General features: G+C 37.3%; 1 protein-coding gene across 1 annotated transcript in view; it reads left to right on the top strand.

Annotated features, from left to right (window-relative positions):
- Positions 1-11,435: 11,435 nt before the first annotated feature.
- LOC121034917 (complement C5-like) overlaps positions 11,436-19,215 on the top strand; it is a 42,700-nt gene continuing 34,920 nt past the window's right edge. Inside the window, exons 1-6 of the mRNA XM_040482156.1 lie at positions 11,436-11,562; positions 12,138-12,330; positions 13,732-13,894; positions 15,480-15,550; positions 17,241-17,332; positions 18,979-19,061. Coding sequence (XP_040338090.1) covers positions 11,498-11,562; positions 12,138-12,330; positions 13,732-13,894; positions 15,480-15,550; positions 17,241-17,332; positions 18,979-19,061 — 667 coding nt within the window. The 5' untranslated portion in view covers positions 11,436-11,497. The remainder of the gene's footprint in view (positions 11,563-12,137; positions 12,331-13,731; positions 13,895-15,479; positions 15,551-17,240; positions 17,333-18,978; positions 19,062-19,215) is intronic.

Here is a 19,215-nt window from a genome sequence, read left to right as displayed (position 1 = left end):
GAATAATATATTCACTTGGTCTCAAAATATCGTGTACAGATATCAGCAAAAGGGAATAAATTCAGGATAGCATCAGAAAAGGAAGTGAACTAGAAACAAATTTCTAGAAGAAGGAAAACAATGTATTTGTATTGCCAGGTGAATCAGAGATGAGCAAGATTAACTATTCATATAAAACTTTCCCAGATTCTTTTCAACAGATTTATAGAATGTAAGAACTAGAGAGAATCTCAGGGTTTGGTCATATCCTCTAGCTAACCTCCTTCAATTTACAGTTAACATTATCATCTTTCAGTCTTAAAAGATAAAGTTATTTTCTTACCTAGAAATGGCCAGGTTCTAGTGTTAAGTCATTGGCTGAAGGCTGCCTGGGAAGAGCACAGCTTGAAAGCTAATGTGGGTCTTGAAAGCATTGACAACTGGAAGCTGTTAACTAATATGCTCCTTGAAGCTGGATGGCAAGCTCTTTCTTTTTATGTTTATTTATTTTTGAGAGAGAGAGAGAGTGCGAGAGCATGAGCTGGGAGTGGGGGGAGGGCCAGAAAGAGAGGGAGACACAGAATCGGAAGCAGGTTCCACAATCTGAGCTATCAGCACAGAGCTCGACGCGGGATTCGAACCCACAAACCTTGAGATCGTGACCTGAGCCAAAGTCGGACACTTAACTGACTGAGCCACCCATGCGCCCAGCAAGTTCTTTCTTTAAGGGAAATCCAAGCAGACCATCTTCATGGTTGCCACGCTGCTGTTGATCAACCAAAGATACCACTCTGTTGCCAAAGTGCATATGTGCTGAGGGAGTTGGTGTCTGATGATAAGTGTGCTTCTGTACTGAGGGAGGAGTCTCCTGAACCAAGAGGTCCTGGCCTCTTGTCATTATTTCTTTTTTTCCCCTTTATGTCCTTTACAGATATAACTGACTCTTTCTCATTGTTAATGCTGATCACTACTATGTAAAATCAATCAAAAGCATACTACTGAGCTCTTCTTGTCTCTCAATTCCCCATGGAGACTTAAACAATTTCAGCTAACCTGTTATTGGACTTTCCTGGGAACTTAAGCATAGGCCTATTGAAGCTGAACCCAAGGAAAGCCAGGATGACAATATGTATTGTCAGAGTCCTCTCCCCATCTCCATGTAGACTGATGCAGGAACTTGAACTCCTCTTAACTTCCTCTCATAATGACTTCTGAGGACCTCCTTAGTAATTATGCCTTAGATGGCCCTCACTTAGGGTGACACTTAGATTCCAGCTCATACTCTAAAAAGTAAAGTAAAAGAGACCAAACTAATCTTAGAAGATGGTCCCATAGAAGAGAATTTACTTAGGGGCGCCTGGGTGGCGCAGTCGGTTAAGCGTCCGACTTCAGCCAGGTCACGATCTCGCGGTCCGTGAGTTCGAGCCCCGCGTCAGGCTCTGGGCTGATGGCTCGGAGCCTGGAGCCTGTTTCCGATTCTGTGTCTCCCTCTCTCTCTGCCCCTCCCCCGTTCATGCTCTGTCTCTCTCTGTCCCAAAAATAAAAATAAAAAAAATAAAAAAAAGAAGAGAATTTACTTCTAGTACAGTGGTTCTTAGCTTTGGCTACATATTTAATTACCCGAGGTAATGCCTGCCCACCCCACCCTATTCAGAGACCTTGATTTAATCAGACCAAGGTATGACCTAGGACTCAAGATTTTTTAAAACTCCCAAGATGATCCTGATGTGCAGGTAAGACTGAGAACCACTACTCTTGGTGGTGATGGAAGCCAAAGAAAGGAGCATCATTTGACAAAATCAACATGTGAGTTCTTCGATTTGTTCAATTCATCTGTTCAATGAATATGGCAAATATGACTCAGCCCTGCCTACCAGATATGACTACATTTCATTAAGGCAATACAGACAAGTAGAATATAAAACGAGATTGGCAGAATTGTATAGGAAGTGTTGAAATCAGTAAGAATGGGTCGTAAAGGCACACACAGAAAGAGGCATTTATCCTCTTCAGAGTAGATCAAGGAAGATATCTTAGAAAATAGGGTTTGTAAGCTGAGACCTGAGGACAACCTGTGGAAGTTAGCCACATGAAAAAGTTGAGATGAGCATCTAAGGCAAAAGGAATAGGTAGCTTGTGCGAGGACCAAAGATATTTGAGAGAGCAACTTGAGGAAACCAGAAGTTCATCAGCAGGGCTAGAGCACAGTTGGAGCAGTAAAGCCATAAATTAGGTGCCACAGCCAAAGGGGCTCAGATGAGCCATATTAGGTGTTAAATCTGTAGATCAGTTTGGGGCATATTGCAATCTTAACAATATGAAGTCTTCCAACTCATAAGCATGGGATGTCTTTCCATTTATTTAGGTTTTTTTTAATTTCTTTCAACATGTTTTATAGTTTTCAGAGTATAACTTATACTTCTTTTGGGTTTTTTCCTAAGTAACTTTATTTTCTTTGATGCTATTATAAATGGAACTGTTTTCTTAATTTCAGTTTAGTCATTGCTGCTATATAGAAATACAATCTACATTTGTGTATAGATCCAGTGTCCTACAACCTGGCTGAACCGATTTCTTAGTTCTAATGGTTTTTTGTTTGTTTGTTTGTTTTTTAAGTGGATTCCTTAGGATTTTCTAATACAAGATCATGTCATTTGAAAATAGAGATAGTTTTACTTCTTCCTTTTCAGTATTGATGCCTTTTGTTTATTTTTCTCACCTAATTTTCCTGATGAGAACTTCCAGTATAATTTTGAATGCAAGTGCTTTTTCCTGATCTTAGGAGGAAAGCATTCAGTCTTTCATCATTTAAATATTATGTTAAGTGTGGATTTTTCTTAGATGCTGTTATCAGGTTGAGGAAGTTTTCTTCTATTTCTAGCTTGTTGACTTTTTTTTTTTTTTTAATCATGAGAGAGGATTGAATTTGTCAAATGTTTTCTTCTGCATCTGTTGAGATGACCATGGGTTTTGTTCTTCATTCTGGTGTTACAGTGTTTTACATTAATTAATTTTGGGATGTTAAACCAACTTTACATTCCTGGGATAAATCCCACTTCCTCATGGCTTATAATCCTTTTTATATGCTGCTTAATTTAGTTTGTAGTATTTAGTTTGTAGCATTGTTGAGAATTTTTGCATTTATATGTATAAATGATATTGTTCTATAGTTTTCCTATGATGTCTTTGGTTTGGGTATCAGGGTAACACTGATCTGATAGAATGAATTGGGAAGTGTTCACTCCTCTTATATTTTTTAGTAAGAGTTTGAGAAGAATTGGCATTAATTCTTCTTTATATGTTTGATAGAAATTCACCAGTGAAGTCGTTGGACTTGGGCTTTGTGTGTAGTTTTTAAATTGCTAATTGAATTTCTTTACTTATTATAGGTCTTTCCTGATCGTCTATCTCTTCTTCAATTTTAGTAGTTTATGTATTTCTAGGAACTTTTCTATTTCATCTGTTTTTTTATTTCATCTATTAGCATACAGTTATACATAGCATTCCCTTATAATCCTTTCCATTAATGGAATATTGTGAATAATGTCTCCTCTTTATTCATTATCTTAGTGAATAAAAATTTAGTGAATAAAAATATTTAGTGAATAAAAATTAAAAAACTCTGACAATACTTTTTTCTTGGAGAGCTTAAAGATTTGACTAATTTGTTGATTTTTTTTTTTTTTTTTTAAAGAACCAACTTTTGGTTAGGTTTGACTTTCTCTATTGTTTTCCTATTCTAGAATTCCACCTCTAATTGGTGTTTTTTCCTTTCTTCTACTTGCTTTGCACTTAGTTTTCTCTTCTCTTCTGTCTTAAGATGGAGATTAGGTTGTTGATTTGAGATCTTCTTTTTTAATGTAGATGTTTACAGTTACAGAATTTCCTCTAAGCACTGCTTTTGTTGCATCCCATATATTTTGGTATGTTGTCCTCATTTTTACTCATCTCAAAGTGTTTTCCAATTTCCTTTGTGATTTTTTTTCTTTGAACCATTCGTTATTTAGGAACGTGTTGTTAAATTTCCACACATTTGTGGGGTGCCTGGGTGGCTCAGTCGGTTAAGCGTCCGACTTCAGCTCAGGTCATGATCTCACGGCTTGTGGGTTCCAGTCCCACGTCAGACTCTGTGCTGACAGCTCAGAGCCTAGAACCTGCTTCAAATTCTGTGTCTCCCTCTCTGCTCCTCCCCCACTCACACATTCTCTCAAAAATAAGTAAACATTAAAAAATTGTAAAAAAAAAAATGTCCACACATTTGTGAATTCCCAATTTTTTTTGTTATTAATGTCTACTTTCACTCCACTGTGATCAGAGAACGTATTCTATGTAATGTAAATTCTTTTAAATTTATTGAGGCTTGTTTTATAGCCTACCATATGAGAGAATGGATAATGCTTCTTGTTATATATGTCCTGGTCTGATATGATATAGTCACTCCAGTTTTCTTATGGTTGCTGTTATATATCTTTTTTTACCCAAAACCTATTTGTATCTTTGAATCAAAAGTGTGTCCTGTAGACAGCATATAGTTGGGTCTTGTTTTTGTAAAAATCCAGCCAGACAATCTTTACCTTTTGATTGTGTAATTTAACCTACTAACATTTCATGTAATTATTGATATATCTAAATTTATATCTGCCACTTTACTTTTTGTTTTCTATATATCATGTATTTTTTGTTTCTCTATTCCTCCCTTATAGCTTTTTTTAAAACATTAAATGACTATTTTCTAGTGTTAGTTTTAATTCCTGTAACTTTACTCTATTTTTAGAAGTTATTTTCTTTTCTTTTTTAATGTTTATTTATTTATTTTGAGTGAGAGATTGGGAGCATGAGTGGAGGGGGCAGAGAGACAGGGACAGAGAGAATCCCAAGCAGGCTCCCTGCTTTCAGCACAGAGCCCAACACAGGGCTTGATCTCATGACCTGAGCCAAAATCAAGAGTCAGATGCTTAAACAACTGAGCCACCCAGATGTCTCTAGAAGTTATTTTCTTAATGATTTCTCTATGGCTTACCATAACTTATCTGAATCTACTTCATATTTATGCTAACCTAACTGTACCGATACATAAAAATGTTGTTCTCATAAGCTTTCCTCTTTCTCCTTTTTGTGCTGTTATTATACTTCGTGCCTAAATATATGCTACAAACACACCAATGCTTTAACATAATTATTACCTTATAAAATATAAGATTATTAAATAAGCTGAGAAGAAAAAACAAATATATATTTGTAAAGTATGTTATATTTACTTTTCATTTAAATTTGATGTGTCAGAAGTCTCATCACTCTCAAAATGCATTATTTAATTTTCTTTTGCAGGGTATTTATTACTATATTTATCATAAATAAAGAAGAGATTGTAAAACATATAAGTATAGCTTGGAGAATAATAACATATTGAATACTTGCATATAGGGCACCCAGGTTAAGAAATAGAAGCTCTCTGTGTGCCTGTATGTACCCATTCTTTTTTTTTTTTCAACGTTTATTTATTTTTGGGACAGAGAGAGACAGAGCATGAACGGGGGAGGGGCAGAGAGAGAGGGAGACACAGAATCGGAAACAGGCTCCAGGCTCTGAGCCATCAGCCCAGAGCCCGACGCGGGGCTCGAACTCACGGACCGCGAGATCGTGACCTGGCTGAAGTCGGACGCTTAACCAACTGCGCCACCCAGGTGCCCCTGTACCCATTCTTTATATGGTGTCCCATCCTCTTCCCCAAAAGAGGATGACTTTTATATTAATAATCCTTGCATATGAATAATTTCCTTGCTTTTCATTATAGTTTTACCAGGTGTATGTTTATCCTTAATTTGTATAATGTTTACTTTTGAATAACTGAATACAAAGCCAAATATAGTTACTAAGGAAAAGTCAAGATTGCCATTAGTAGGTGAAGTATTCCTAGAGTAGATAGGTGAATAGTTTCTGGGTCACAACCTAGTTTTATCTCTTGAGAATTTACAAGAGCCACATTGGGGAATGTCTGTGTCTGTGTACATGGTAAATGTAGTGAGTTATGATAAGCACAGAAGTTACTGCATTTGGGCGTCTGGTTGGGGGTAGTGTAGATCAGGAATGGAGAGTAGGAATTTCATCAGAACAAATTGCAACAAGCCAAGTACAAATAAGAATCTGGGTCAGGTTCACCTGGGCATTCTGACCTCAAGTGAAAAAGATGATATAAGAGCAGAATGGGGGCACCTGGGTGGCTCAGTCGGTTGAGGGTCCAACCTTGGCTCAGGTCATGATCTCGCAGTTTGTGGTTCGAGCCCCGCGTCAGGCTCCATGTTGACAGCTCAGAGCCTGGAGCCTGCTTCAGATTCTGTGTCTCCCTCTCTCTCTGCCCCTCCCCTGCTCAGGCTCTGTCTATCTGTGTGTGTCTCTCTCTCAAAATAAATAAATGTTAAAAAAATTTTTTAAAAACCAGCAACATGGATCTGGATGATGAAAATCCTCAACAAATCTGTCCCTTGAGTCTCAACTGCTACAAGTGTTTGGATTTCCTGTATATCTTGTGCATAGTTGTCATCCTGGACTTTCCCTTCACTATCCCATTGAGAAATCCTTTTGCCTCAAGCCTGCATTGGACCTCCTGCATATCTTTATTTTCTTGGTTTATACTCTTATTTTGGTAGAGCACATTCTCCTAGCACATTGAAGTCAGACATATAGGAGGCAATTTTTTTTAAAGCCTTGCATTTCTGAAAATGTCTTTATTCTACCCTTAACACCTCATGGATGGTTTGATTGAATGTAGAAACTAGAAATAATTTTCCTTTAGAAATTTGAAGGTATCCCTCCATTGTCTTCTTGCTTCCCTGTGGCTATTGAAAGTTCAGACCATTCTCCATTCTAACTCATAATCCTTCTTAATCCTTCTAACTCTTAATCCTTTATATGTCATATTTCTCTCTGTGTCTTTCTGTCTGTCTGTCTCTCTTTCCTTGGAAACTATTAGGATCTATTTCTTGTCCTCAGTGCCTCCAAAGTTCCAGATGATGTGCCTTGGTATCAATATATTTTCATCTTTTTACTTGGCCCTTGGAAGGATCTTCTAATCTGACAACTCCCATCCTTCTTTTCTGGAAAATTTTCCAAATTATTTCACTGATAATAAGCTCCCTCCTATCTTTCTGGAGCTCTCATTTCTCATTATTCAGCTGCTGGACCTCCTAATCCTCTTATTTTATCCTTCTTTATCTTATCCTAATCAATTTATCCTTTTTTCTCCTATTTACCATCTCTTTGCTTTTTTGAAGATTTACTCAACTTTATATTCCAAAGTTTCTTATATGTTTTTAATACCTAAGAGCTCATTTTGTTCTCTGAATGTTCCTTTTTTATGGTATCCTGTTCTTGCTTCATGATTGCAATATTTTCTCTTTTTTTTTATGAGTATATTAAGGGAGGTTTTTTTGGGGGGGTAGATGAATAGTTTTCTTCACTTTGCATAACCTGTATATCCAAGTTTTTTTTTTTTTCTGAATGTTTCAATCCTTATCATATATGTTAGAAGCTGTCCTAATTTTTTGATATTCTGTTGTAGAGCAAGGAGATCTTTAAAGTTCTTGTGAATGTAGTAAGTTTAAGATGCTAATTAGATATCCAAGTGTCGGTTATAAGTAAGGCAATTAGATATACAACTCTAGGGCTTAGGGGGGTGGTCCAGAGAATGAAATTTAAGTGCATTGGTGTATGTAGACAGTATTCAAGTTCATGTGATTGGATGAGATTGCTTAGTGGGTGAATGCACATTAAAAAGTAGAAAAGGGGGGCGCCTGGGTGGCTCAGTCGGTTAAACAGCCGACTTCGGCTCAGGTCATGATCTCGCGGTCCGTGAGTTCGAGCCCCGTGTCAGGCTCTGTGCTGACAGCTCAGAGCCCGGAGCCTGTTTCAGATTCTGTGTCTCCCTCTCTCTGACCCTCCCCCATTCATGCTCTGTCTCTCTCTGTCTCAAAAATAAATAAATGTTAAAAAAAATTTTTTTTTTTTAAAAAGTAGAAAAGGGCCCAAACCCTGGGGCACTCCAACATTCAGATATCAATTGGAGATATAAATTTGGAAGCCATCAGTGGTCTTTGAAATAATGACTTTCCAGTGGTGCCTGGGTGGCTCAGTCAGTTGAGTGTCTGACTCTTGATTTCAGCTCAGGTCATGATCCCAGAGTCATGGAATCGAGTCCCCCATTGGACTCCACACTGAACATGGAGCCTGCTTAAGATTCTCTTTCTCCCTCTGCCTCTCTTCCCACTTGCACTCTCTCTCTCTAAAACAATTTTTTTTTTAATTAAGAAATGAAATAATGACATTCCTGTTTGTGGAAGAAACTAAGGGAATTACAGATTTCCATGGTAGCTTAAAGTAGCTAAATAGCTCAAATGAAGAGCCTACTGAATTCTGTATCTTTTTTTTATTTAAAAAAATTTTCTCTTAATGTTTATTTATTATTGAGAGAGAGAGAGAGCATGAGCATGGGAGGGACAGAGAGAGGGGGAGACAGAATCCAAAGCAAGCTCCAGGCTCTGAGCTGTCAGCACAGAGCCTGATGCAGGGCTTGAACTCAAAAACCGTGAGATTATGACCTGAGCCAAAGTCAGATGCTTAACCAACTGAGCCACCCAGGCACCCCTGTATCTTTGATAGAGGCACAAGTAAGTACCTTCCTCATTCTCTCCTTAAATACTAAAACATACAGCAATCTAGTGATTCTCAACCAGAGACCATTTTGCCCTGCTTCCCATCAGGGGACATTTGGTAGTGTCGGGGACATTTTGTGGACGTGACTAGGAAGAAGGTTCTTCTGACATCTAGTGGGATTGGAGGCCAGACATGCTGCTAAACAGCCTACAATGTACAGGGCAGCTGCCCATTATAATCACTCTGCCCAAAATGTCAGTAATGCTGTGGTTGAGAAGCCTTGAGATAGCTCCACCTGTGTAATTTCTCTTCCCATTTATCACGAGGTTGGGGGGAGAAAACTCTGAAAGTTTCAGTATTAGGGAATATTAAATGTATGTGGCCTATTTAGGTTTAAGAAGTACTGACAATAGGGGCACCTGGGTGGGTCAGTTGGTCAAGCATCAGTCAAGTGTCCGACTTCAGTTCAGGTCATGATCTCATGGTTCATGGGTTCGAGCCCTGCATCAGGCTCTGTGCTGACAGCTCAGAGCCTGGAGTCTGCTTCAGATTCTGTCTCCTCTCTCTCTGCCCCTTCCCTGTTCGTGCTCTGTCTCTCTGTTTCTCAAAAATATATTTTAAAATGCTTTAAAAAAATGTGATAATAGTGTGAAATTTGACCTGACACTTTTTTCGTTCCCGATCTTTGTCATTGTATTTGTTCCTTCTTAGTAATCATGTGAGTCCATGCATGGGACTGAGTACAAAATGAGTAACACAGATTGTCCTTTTGTGGCCCAAATTTTGAACCTATATGAGAAGAAGATATATATTAAATATGCCCTTGAAATAAAGTGATTTTTCCTTTCAGATGGCTTCAGTAACTGAGATGGTTGGCCAAAAATTAAAACAAAGCTAAAATTAGTCTCATCTCTGATGAGAGTGTTTTTGACACTGTTCGTTTGAAAATGTTCTGGACTGGATCTATGCAGCTACAGTCTTAAGGTCTTTTTACATTAAATGATCCTTTTCAATACATTGTTGCTTACTAATTTTCCTATCATTGCTCCTGCTTGACATGGTTTAGAACTCAATCAATGGTTTAAATATTAGCTTACAGGCCCCTGTTCAAAAAAAATGTGTTGCAACAACATGTATGTCAGCAACATCACTTTATGAGAGAGTTCATTAACTACTCACACAAGGCCATTAGTCCCGACAAAAGTATAAAGTCTAACATTACAGCTATAAACCTCTTGCTTATCAAAATCTAAAACTTATGATAGAACAGTTTTTAAAGTTGCTGTTGTGAATGAACATTTGACATCTCATAATTTTATCAATTTCTGCTTGCATTTTCACTAGAGAACATTTTCACTAATACTTTGCATAAAATGTACTACCTATGATTTCCATGGAACAAAGAACAGTAAGTCATAAGGAGATGGCAACATCCCCAGGGTCAGAGAAGCAATGTCGAAATTCTTTGTTTCCTGTTGCATACAAAATGAAATCCAGGCTCATTAACTTGGCATTCAGGGCCATCCACAACCTGCCCTCAGCCTGCCTTTCAACATTATCTCCCTTGGCACCTTTTCATTCATTCATTTGGCAACAACTTGTTGAGTGTCTAAGTATCCTTTGGACAGTGTAATAAGTTCTGGGGTATATCCCCATTATATATGTTAGACCCAGTACCTGTCCTCATGGAACTTACAGTCTAGAGAGAAAAACAGTCAAGTGAAGAGGCAATTACAAAACCCAATAACCTAACTACTAGCCACCCAATATACCTAGAGACTTGCAGTTCAGGATGGGACCATGCGTGCAATTGAATGCAGACTTAAGGAAGCCTAAGACAGCAATAGCTTCATTGCTCCCTTGCCCATGCCCTGGTTGTCGACCTTGAGGAGTCATTTCTAGTCCTAGAGTTCCCTGGGAACATTTCAGCATTTGGGGAGCTGCCTTGGGACTTTAGACCTGCTCTAAAGTGGATCAGTACAGACCTCGTGGGCCCCATTCAACCAGACCCATTCCATGGAAGCCCCAGAACCACTTCCATATCTGAGACATTCTACCTGAGATCCAGGATGATAGTCCCTTCCCATGCTCCTTAAAATTAGAATGTAGAGCCTGAGACAGGGAGACATTCCATGCAAGTGAGTTTATTACAAGACTTCTCTCAAGAGAAACCTGTAAGCAGTAAGGGAAGCTGCACAGGGCAGGGCGAGAACTAAGCAAAGATGTGGTATCAGCTGAGGTCTAGCTTCACCCCGACCCTACCAGGGTGCTCTGTAGCATGGATGCTACCACGAAGTTATCCCACCTTGAAGCAAGGAAGGTAGGCTGTTGTGCCCCCAGAATCAATCAGTTATTGACTACGAACCAATCCCAGACAGAGGATGTAACATCTCAAGCATTTCTGGGCAAGCTGTCATCTATGGCTGAGGTGAATTACTTGGAGAAGGGGGCAAGTGAGAAACTTTAACAGCCAGCACTCAAGGTATCTAAAGAATGGTTGCACCAAGCCCAGTAAGGGGGATCTGGTCATGGCATTAACTGCATCTACTACACCCAGAAAATGTGCAAGACCAGAGCAGCCTCCAAGTATTTTGTGTCTGTGTCCAGCTTTGACACATTTTTCTAGAGACTCCCATTTGGGTGTCTTTTCTGCTTTACTCCTCAATATCTGCTTTATATTTCAAATCCCAAAATTACTTGTAGACATTCAAAGGTTATGATTTAAATTCTTAGCTTTCCTTCTCAGTGATCCCACTATCTAATGTTAATAATTAACCTGAAGACTAATTTAACCAAAATTTTCAAGCTGAGTTCACAAAAAGGAGGACAATTTCCAGAAAGTTGTCAACAGCTTAATGCTACCCCAGGCATGGACATTTTAAGTGTAGTCTGTATTTTTTTCTACTTGGGAAAAAGTTGGGCACAAGAGCAAACGTAAGTGAAAAATCCCGTTTTCATTTGCAACGTGTTTTGGTTATGCTTTTATAGAAAACAGAACTCAATCACTGCCACACGAAATTAATTTTCTACTTCTGAAAACTCCAGGTTAGCTTCTTCTTTTCTCTATTGTCCAATGCCGTTACTCTGTTTTCTGTATGAGTATTTTGTGAACACCACATGACTTGTATTCAAAAACTTTGTATTTTTCCCAAGCTGTTACCTTTGCTCCGGGGAAGGGTAACTTTCTGATTGGTATTTTGATTAAAAAAGGTTCTTCAAAAGACAGAAGCATGATCCCTATTTGCATTTCTTATAGTGGACTCTATTACATCCCCCCCTGGCTGCAACTGATCAAAACCACTTGGATCTGCCTCCTTGAAATCTCATCCTTTGGATACTTTCAGGAAGCTATCCTGGCTTCATCATAGATAATAAAACATTGAGAAATAAAATATATGTTGTTAAATATAAGAAACGGTGCTAATTTCAGTTGATTCTCCTAAGTGAAATGTTTTTAAAAAATTATGTTTTATTAACAGTCTGACTCTGTAATTTTACTGTTTCAACAGGTATGTTGTCTCAGCACCTAAAGTATTCTATGTTGGAGCCTCTGAAAATGTAGTAATTCAAGTTCATGGATACACGGACTCATTTGCTGTGACCATTGCTATTAGAAGTTATCCCGATAAAAGTTTTACATATTCTTTTGGCCAAGTTACTTTGTCTCCAGAAAATAAATTCCAAAGCTCTGTAAACTTAACTGTATGTATTCTTATCATAGTTTCTTTTATATGCCAAGTGTTTCTTTATAAAACACACATTGATCCTTTTTTACATGTAGATATAAAAATGTGTTACATCATACTATTAAGTGCATTTACTAGTTGAGAAGAGATAAGTGTCATATGTTTATACATGTAAGTAAGTGGGAAATGTTAAGAATCTGCTTCTGATTTGCAGGCAATGTAAAGAAATGTAAAAGTGTGAATGAAGCAGATTAAGGTTATTAATATGAAAAGATTTGATGACATGAGGTGAAAACAAAATCAGCCACCACATATACCTGCTTAAAAAATTTCAAGATAAATACAGTGGTGCCCCCCCCCGCCCCGCCCCATCAGCTGTTTTACTTTTTGTGGTTTGAGTTAACCATGGTGAACCATGGTGTCCAGAAGCAGATGATCGTTCTTCTGACGTATCATCAGGTCAATAGTTGTCTAACACTATGTCATGTGTTTGCGTCGTTCACCTCACTTCATCCTGTCACATAGACATTTTATCATCTCACATCATTACAAGGAGAAGGGTGAGTATAGTACAGTAAGATATTTTGAGAGAAAAAGAGACCACGTGTGTATAACATTTATTACAGTATATTGTTACAATTCTATTTTATTATTAGTTATGGTAATCTCTTACTGTGCCTAATTTACATACTAAACTTTATCATAGGTATTATGTATAGGAAAAAAAAACAATATTTATAGAGTTTGTACTATCCACAGCTTCAGGCACCTAGTCTTGTAATGTATCCTCCACGCATAAACTGTACCAGAAAGAAATAATTAAATACTTAAATTTTATATATTCAGAGGAAAAAAATAAGAGGAAGAGAAACAGAGACATAGATTTGACTCTGTTGATCTAAAAAACTCAAAGAAGTGAACGGAGAACAATTTGAACATTTGTTTTCCTGAATTATGTACAATGTTTTAACCTCTTTGTTCTACAAAATTAATTTTCTCCTAAAGTATATACCTATCATAGGCTTTTTGTACTTTCAGTTTGGATTTGAATCAAGTAAGTTTTTTCAAACAGATTTGTGAACAACGTTCAAGGAAAATTAGAGACATGTCCACAACCCTTTTCCTCACCCTTTAATAGATATGTTCTATTAAAAATTGAATTTTGTTCAGTGATTGTCATTTTTAACAGACATTAAATCTGGATAATTTTTTGAAGTAATTGTTTCAAACTAAATTTGAGAAGAAACTGAAATACATTTTTTCAGGAACACCTCTGTATTTGCTGTTTTATTTTACAAAATTTTTGTTACAAATAAACAATTATTCAACTCATTTTCATAGCTACCTAAAAGATAAATGCTTTTATTATCTTAAGATTATTATATAATATTCCTTCTTTAACTTTGTTTTTAAACAGATACAACCAAAAGATTTATCTGGAGGACCAAATGCAGTTTCATATGTGTATTTAGAAGTTGTATGTGATCATTTTTCAAAAGCAACAAAAATTCCACTCCGCTATGACAATGGATTTATCCTCATTCAGACAGACAAATCTGTTTACAATTCAGATGAGTCAGGTATAATAGAGAGGGAATCTTAATTTCTGGGGGGAAAAAAAGTGGGATGACCTAATTAATGGTATTGAGACCAATGGATTTTATCTTTGGGGGGGGGGAATGAAAGTAATTCCCAAATTTATACCATACACAAAACTAGAGTTGACAAACTAAAGGTTAAATTTTGCATTATAAAAACAAAGAATCAGCAAAATATGAATATAATTTGGAGGTAAGGAAGACCTTTCTTAGAATGATACCAAGTCTCCTTTTAAATTTTTTTTTTAATTTGAAGTGACGTATTCTAGAACTTAATACAAGAGGCTGAATTTTAACTTGAAAACAATCTCATGTTTATTCTCAATATCCTCTTCTTTTACAAATAGAATTTCAATTTCACATTAACGTAGAAAATTGTGAACCAAATTACAAAATGCACCTAGCAATGTTTGTCTCCCGTGTTTCTGTTCGAAACAGCTTTAGTCTTCTTCCAGTAAATTCCCTTTTAGAAATTATCTAAAGGGAGAGAAGGCAGGTGAAGTAACGGGTATATTGAATGCTGCAGTGCGTTCTGAATTGCCATTAAAGATGATGGCGATGGTGATGATGCTAATTAGGTGACCGAGGATGGAGGTCACCTCCATAATTTTAGCAACAGTACAAGCTCCCTGCCAGTACACATTAATTGCTCTTTAGACACTCAGAGCTGTTTCTTGGAAGCCTGTTGCAAAAATCACTGCGTGTCTAAGGAGAGATGAGACTCTCCCCCTGCTATGCATTTAGGTACTTCATTACACCTTGAGGTATGCAGATTCTTGCCTGCATTTTTTCTGCTAGAGAATGCTTCACTGGGTCTGTTGACACAATTAACCACTTATGTTCCTCCTCTCTTCTATAATAATTTCAGATACCAGGGAGCTGCAGTCTTTCTTATCTATCAGTGGTTAAAAAATACAAAAAGTTAATGGGGCGCCTGGGTGACTCAGTCGGTTAAGTGTCCAACTCTTGATTTCCGTTCAGGTCATGATCTCATGGTTTGTGAATTTGAACACCTCATCAGGCTCTGTGCTGACGGCATGGAACCTGCTTGGTATTCTGTCTCCCTCTCTTCCCCTCTCCTGCTTGCTCTGTCTCTCAAAATAAATAAAAATAAACTAAAAAGAAATAAAAAATAAAAAAGTTTGAGTGAAAATACTCAGTAAGTTGAATCATATCTTAAGTACATAAAGAGGAATATTTAAAAACCCATTCAGGAAATTTTTGGTAAAAGAACATTTTTTTTTATTTTTTCACTGTAAAGTTCACATCCAATATTCTAATTCATCTTTCCTTTTTTTTTTTTTTTTTTGGTAAAGTAAGCTCTATGCCCAAAGTGGGACTTGAATTGAATTCACGACCCTGAGATGAAGAACCACGTGATTCTACTGACTAAGCCAACCAGACACCCCTAATTCATCTTTTCCTTTAAACTAGGATTTTATGTTTGGGGTTTCTAAATTTTAAAATAGATTTCATGACCCTCCTGTTATAGGGTTATTAATGATATTGTCAGAGCATTTAAGAGTTGAACAGAGTTTCTAATAATGAAAAATTTTTTTTCTTGTAGTAAAAGTTAGAATTTATTCATTGGACGAAGACTTAAAGCCATCACAAAGAGAAGTTACCATAACTTTTATAGTGAGTATGCCTTTAATTTAAATCAAATTTTAACCTTGGCATTTTCATTATATGAATAGTTTTCCTTACTATAACACAAGTCAAATGTGGCATTAATTTATTCAGTATTGTATAGCGGCAGGCATTTATTTAGCACCTGTTGTGGGTGCAACCTGGTAATCTTATGCTTCTTTTATCCTGATTGCTAATTTTTGTGTATAAATTAAATAGTGAAATATATTTTATATGGCCCCATTAAAAAACACCCTTTAGTGACTCCATCTCCAAAGTGGATGTAGTTAATTAGTTTGTATCCTCTTGCCATCTGTGAAGAAGCATGGGCAGATGTAGTGAGGGTTCTAGAAGTATAAATTGTGGTACCTTGAGAAGTGCATGGCATGCAGTATATCATTACAACAGTCTTATACAATCAATATAATTATTTCCTTTTTATGGAAGAAAATGCTGAGGGTTAAAGAAGTTAAGTAACCACTGAGATCATACTGATACTAATGAGTTGAATCAGGATTCAAACCCAGGTCTGTCTGTCTCCAGAACCTTAGCACTTAGCTCTCTTGATTTGTTTGGGGGATTATGGGATGTGTCTTTCTGTGGATATTTGAGTTTAGCCAACCTGACAAGCATACATAATATGGTAAACTAAGTAAAGGATAATGTATTGTCAATAACAGGCCAGCTCGAACAGGAGGCAAAGCTAGAGACGATTACTAAATTATTCTAGAGGGACTTCTGAAAGGACAAAGCCTGGTCCTGCGTGGAGAGGGTTTGATAGAAGTGGGATGATGTCTCAGATGTCATGGAGCCAGGAAGAAGCACAATGTGGAGATGACCATGACAGTGGCTTGGCCACAGCAGACTGACCCAGAAACACTTTAGGGAGAGACAGTGACCACAATGAAGCATTATTTTACATTTGGGGACCTGTGGGGGGACAGACAGACTCAAGTGAACCTGTTGAGATTCTTCACAAATCCCATCATTCTCTTGTCAGAGGTCCCCCTGGAGGTAAGACATTGAACAGGCAGAGGCTGCTGCTTTGGCATGCCCTGATGTGTTCAGGTTTGATCTTGAAGAAACATGGAGCCAAAGAAGCCTTGTGCGCATGGCACAACATTATGAAAATAGTGTTTGAAGATTATCCACAAGTCCTGTTCAGGAAGAAGGGTGGTGGAAAAAAAGCCTTGCTGGGAGTTGCTTAATGTATCTTAAATATTTACTATACTACTTACACACCTGTTCAAAATATGTTTTTGTGCCTTAGAAGTTAGTCTTTGTTGGGGCGCCTGGGTGGCGCAGTCGGTTAAGCGTCCGACTTCAGCCAGGTCACGATCTCGCGGTCCGTGAGTTCGAGCCCCGTGTCAGGCTCTGGGCTGATGGCTCAGAACCTGGAGCCTGTTTCCGATTCTGTGTCTCCCTCTCTCTCTGCCCCTCCCCCGTTCATGCTCTGTCTCTCTCTGTCCCAAAAATAAAATAAAAAAAAAAAAAAAAGAAGTTAGTCTTTGTTAACAAGCCTGACCAGGTGTCATCACCTCAATGCCAGGCCAACATTGCATGTGCTTAATTTCAACAAAGTTCCTTAGCATTTACTGAATATTTCTATAAGACTGTCAACCGCATGTCATGTTTATGTGTAACTTCTGTATTTATAGTTGTTTTAAAAAATAAAACTTGCTTTTCTTTTCACTCAAAGGATCCAGCAGGGTCAGAAGTTGCCATGGTAGGAGAAAAAAATTATACTGGAATGATCACTTTTCCTGACTTCAAGATTCCAGTTAATCCTAAGTATTTATTTTATTTTATTTTATTTTATTTTATTTTATTTTATGCAGATAATGGTTTTTTTTATTGAATAATTGATCTGTGTAGTTGCTGAGACCACTATGTACAGACATAAGAGAAGGTGTTTTATTTCTTGGTATCTTCTTACATGAAAGTGAAGGGCAATGTGTTTAAAAACAAGTGGATTTTCATGGAATCCTAAGTATTTTAACTTATTTTGGGGTAAAGTTGTTTCTCTTAAAAGCAGTGGAGGTGTCTGGGGTAATTGAACAGTCTATGGAACCATTTACATGTGACTGAAAGGTGCTGGTGTACACAAAGATTTGTTGTGGCTATCCTTATCAGGCACTATTGAGTATCCTTCCAACAGAAAGGAAGGTGGAGCCTGCTTGGGCTCTTGTGCATTGAGGCAGGGGGCCTGATGTAATAATGCCAGCTGTAAGCACCAAGCTAGTCTGCTGTATTCAGTTCAGTGAGCACCTTTTACAACAAAGTCCAGGCAGTAGACACTGTGCAAGACAGACCCTACCCCCTAAATGCTGAGAGTACAATAGAAGAAAGAAAAAAAATGTACAAAAGGAAGAAGTCCACTAACATGTGTTTAATATTCTATAGTGGATTTGGAATTTTCTCTGACATTTATTCCCAGAACTTGGAAGATATTTTGAGATCCAATTTGAGAGTTACATTGCATAACGTCTTGAAAATGTAACACCTCAAAGCGGTATTTTACTGCAGTAAAAGAACTGACATTTATGGATCCTCTACTGTGTACCAAGCACTCTGCTAAGTTCTTTCTTATTGCCATTTTCAAGATAAAGAAATTAAGGCTCAGATAAATGTTTAGGCTTGTTCAAAACCACCCGACTTTAAATGGTGGACCTGAAATGGGAACCCAGATCTCTCTGGCCAGGTTCATCCGTACTCTTTCCTTCTACCACACTGTCCCTCTAAAAGGAATTTCACTTTGGCCTCAGTTGTAAAATTTTCAAAACTATATATTTGTACCATTTTGATAAGTTTTACCTGATCAAATGGTCCTAGAAGTGTACCCTTGACTTTCTGGCATGTTATATAGTGTAACATATATTAATATGTTTAAACTTTAAGCTTGGTTCATCAAATGAAAAAACAATGCCTTTAAATGAAAAACATTTTCTAGCTAAATACTATGATATACTAGAGAGTGAGTCAGTAATATGAAAATAAATTTCAGTATATTTACAACTCCACCCAAAATGCATATTTTTGCTTATAATTTTAAAAAGTCTTTCAAAAATAGTATATTAATTAGGTGATGCATAAATCTGAAACTGCTGTCAGGGTTGTCTAAACATGAAGTTGTGGTCAAGGGTTTTGGAGCCAGAGTAACAAAGTTTGAATCCCAGTCCCACCACCTACTAGCTCTGTGTCCCTGAGTAAGTTACTTCACCTCTGTGAGCCTCATTTCTCTGATGATAAAATGGGGATGATAATATAACTTGTTCTATGGTATTTTTTGAGGATTGAATGAGTTAATCCATGTAAAGCTCTTAAAACAGTGTTTGGCCTATACTAAGTGCTCATTTGAATGTTACCAACAGTCATTGGATGAGTTAGAGATACATTACTTGGTGATACTTAAAGTTTTAAATGTATTTCTTTCACAGATACGGTTCATGGACAATTAAAGCTAAATACAAAGAGGACTTCACAACAACAGCAGTTGCAATGTTTGAAGTTAAAAGCCATGGTAATTTCTCATAAATTACTGAGATTTCCAATGTGTATTTTTGAAAACTGTTCTCAATGATTTCATAGACTAAAGACTCATTAAAGAATAAATACAGAGCAGTGAGGAGTGGTAGACAGAAGTGGACTGGGGAACAGAAGGCCAAAGACCTGGG

The sequence above is a fragment of the Herpailurus yagouaroundi genome, unplaced genomic scaffold (assembly GCF_014898765.1).
Source record: "Herpailurus yagouaroundi ecotype Mexico unplaced genomic scaffold, PumYag 160, whole genome shotgun sequence".
Classification (NCBI taxonomy): Eukaryota; Metazoa; Chordata; class Mammalia; order Carnivora; family Felidae; genus Herpailurus; species Herpailurus yagouaroundi.
Note: the sequence above shows the minus strand (reverse complement) of the source record. Positions and strands in the feature narration are given on the sequence as shown.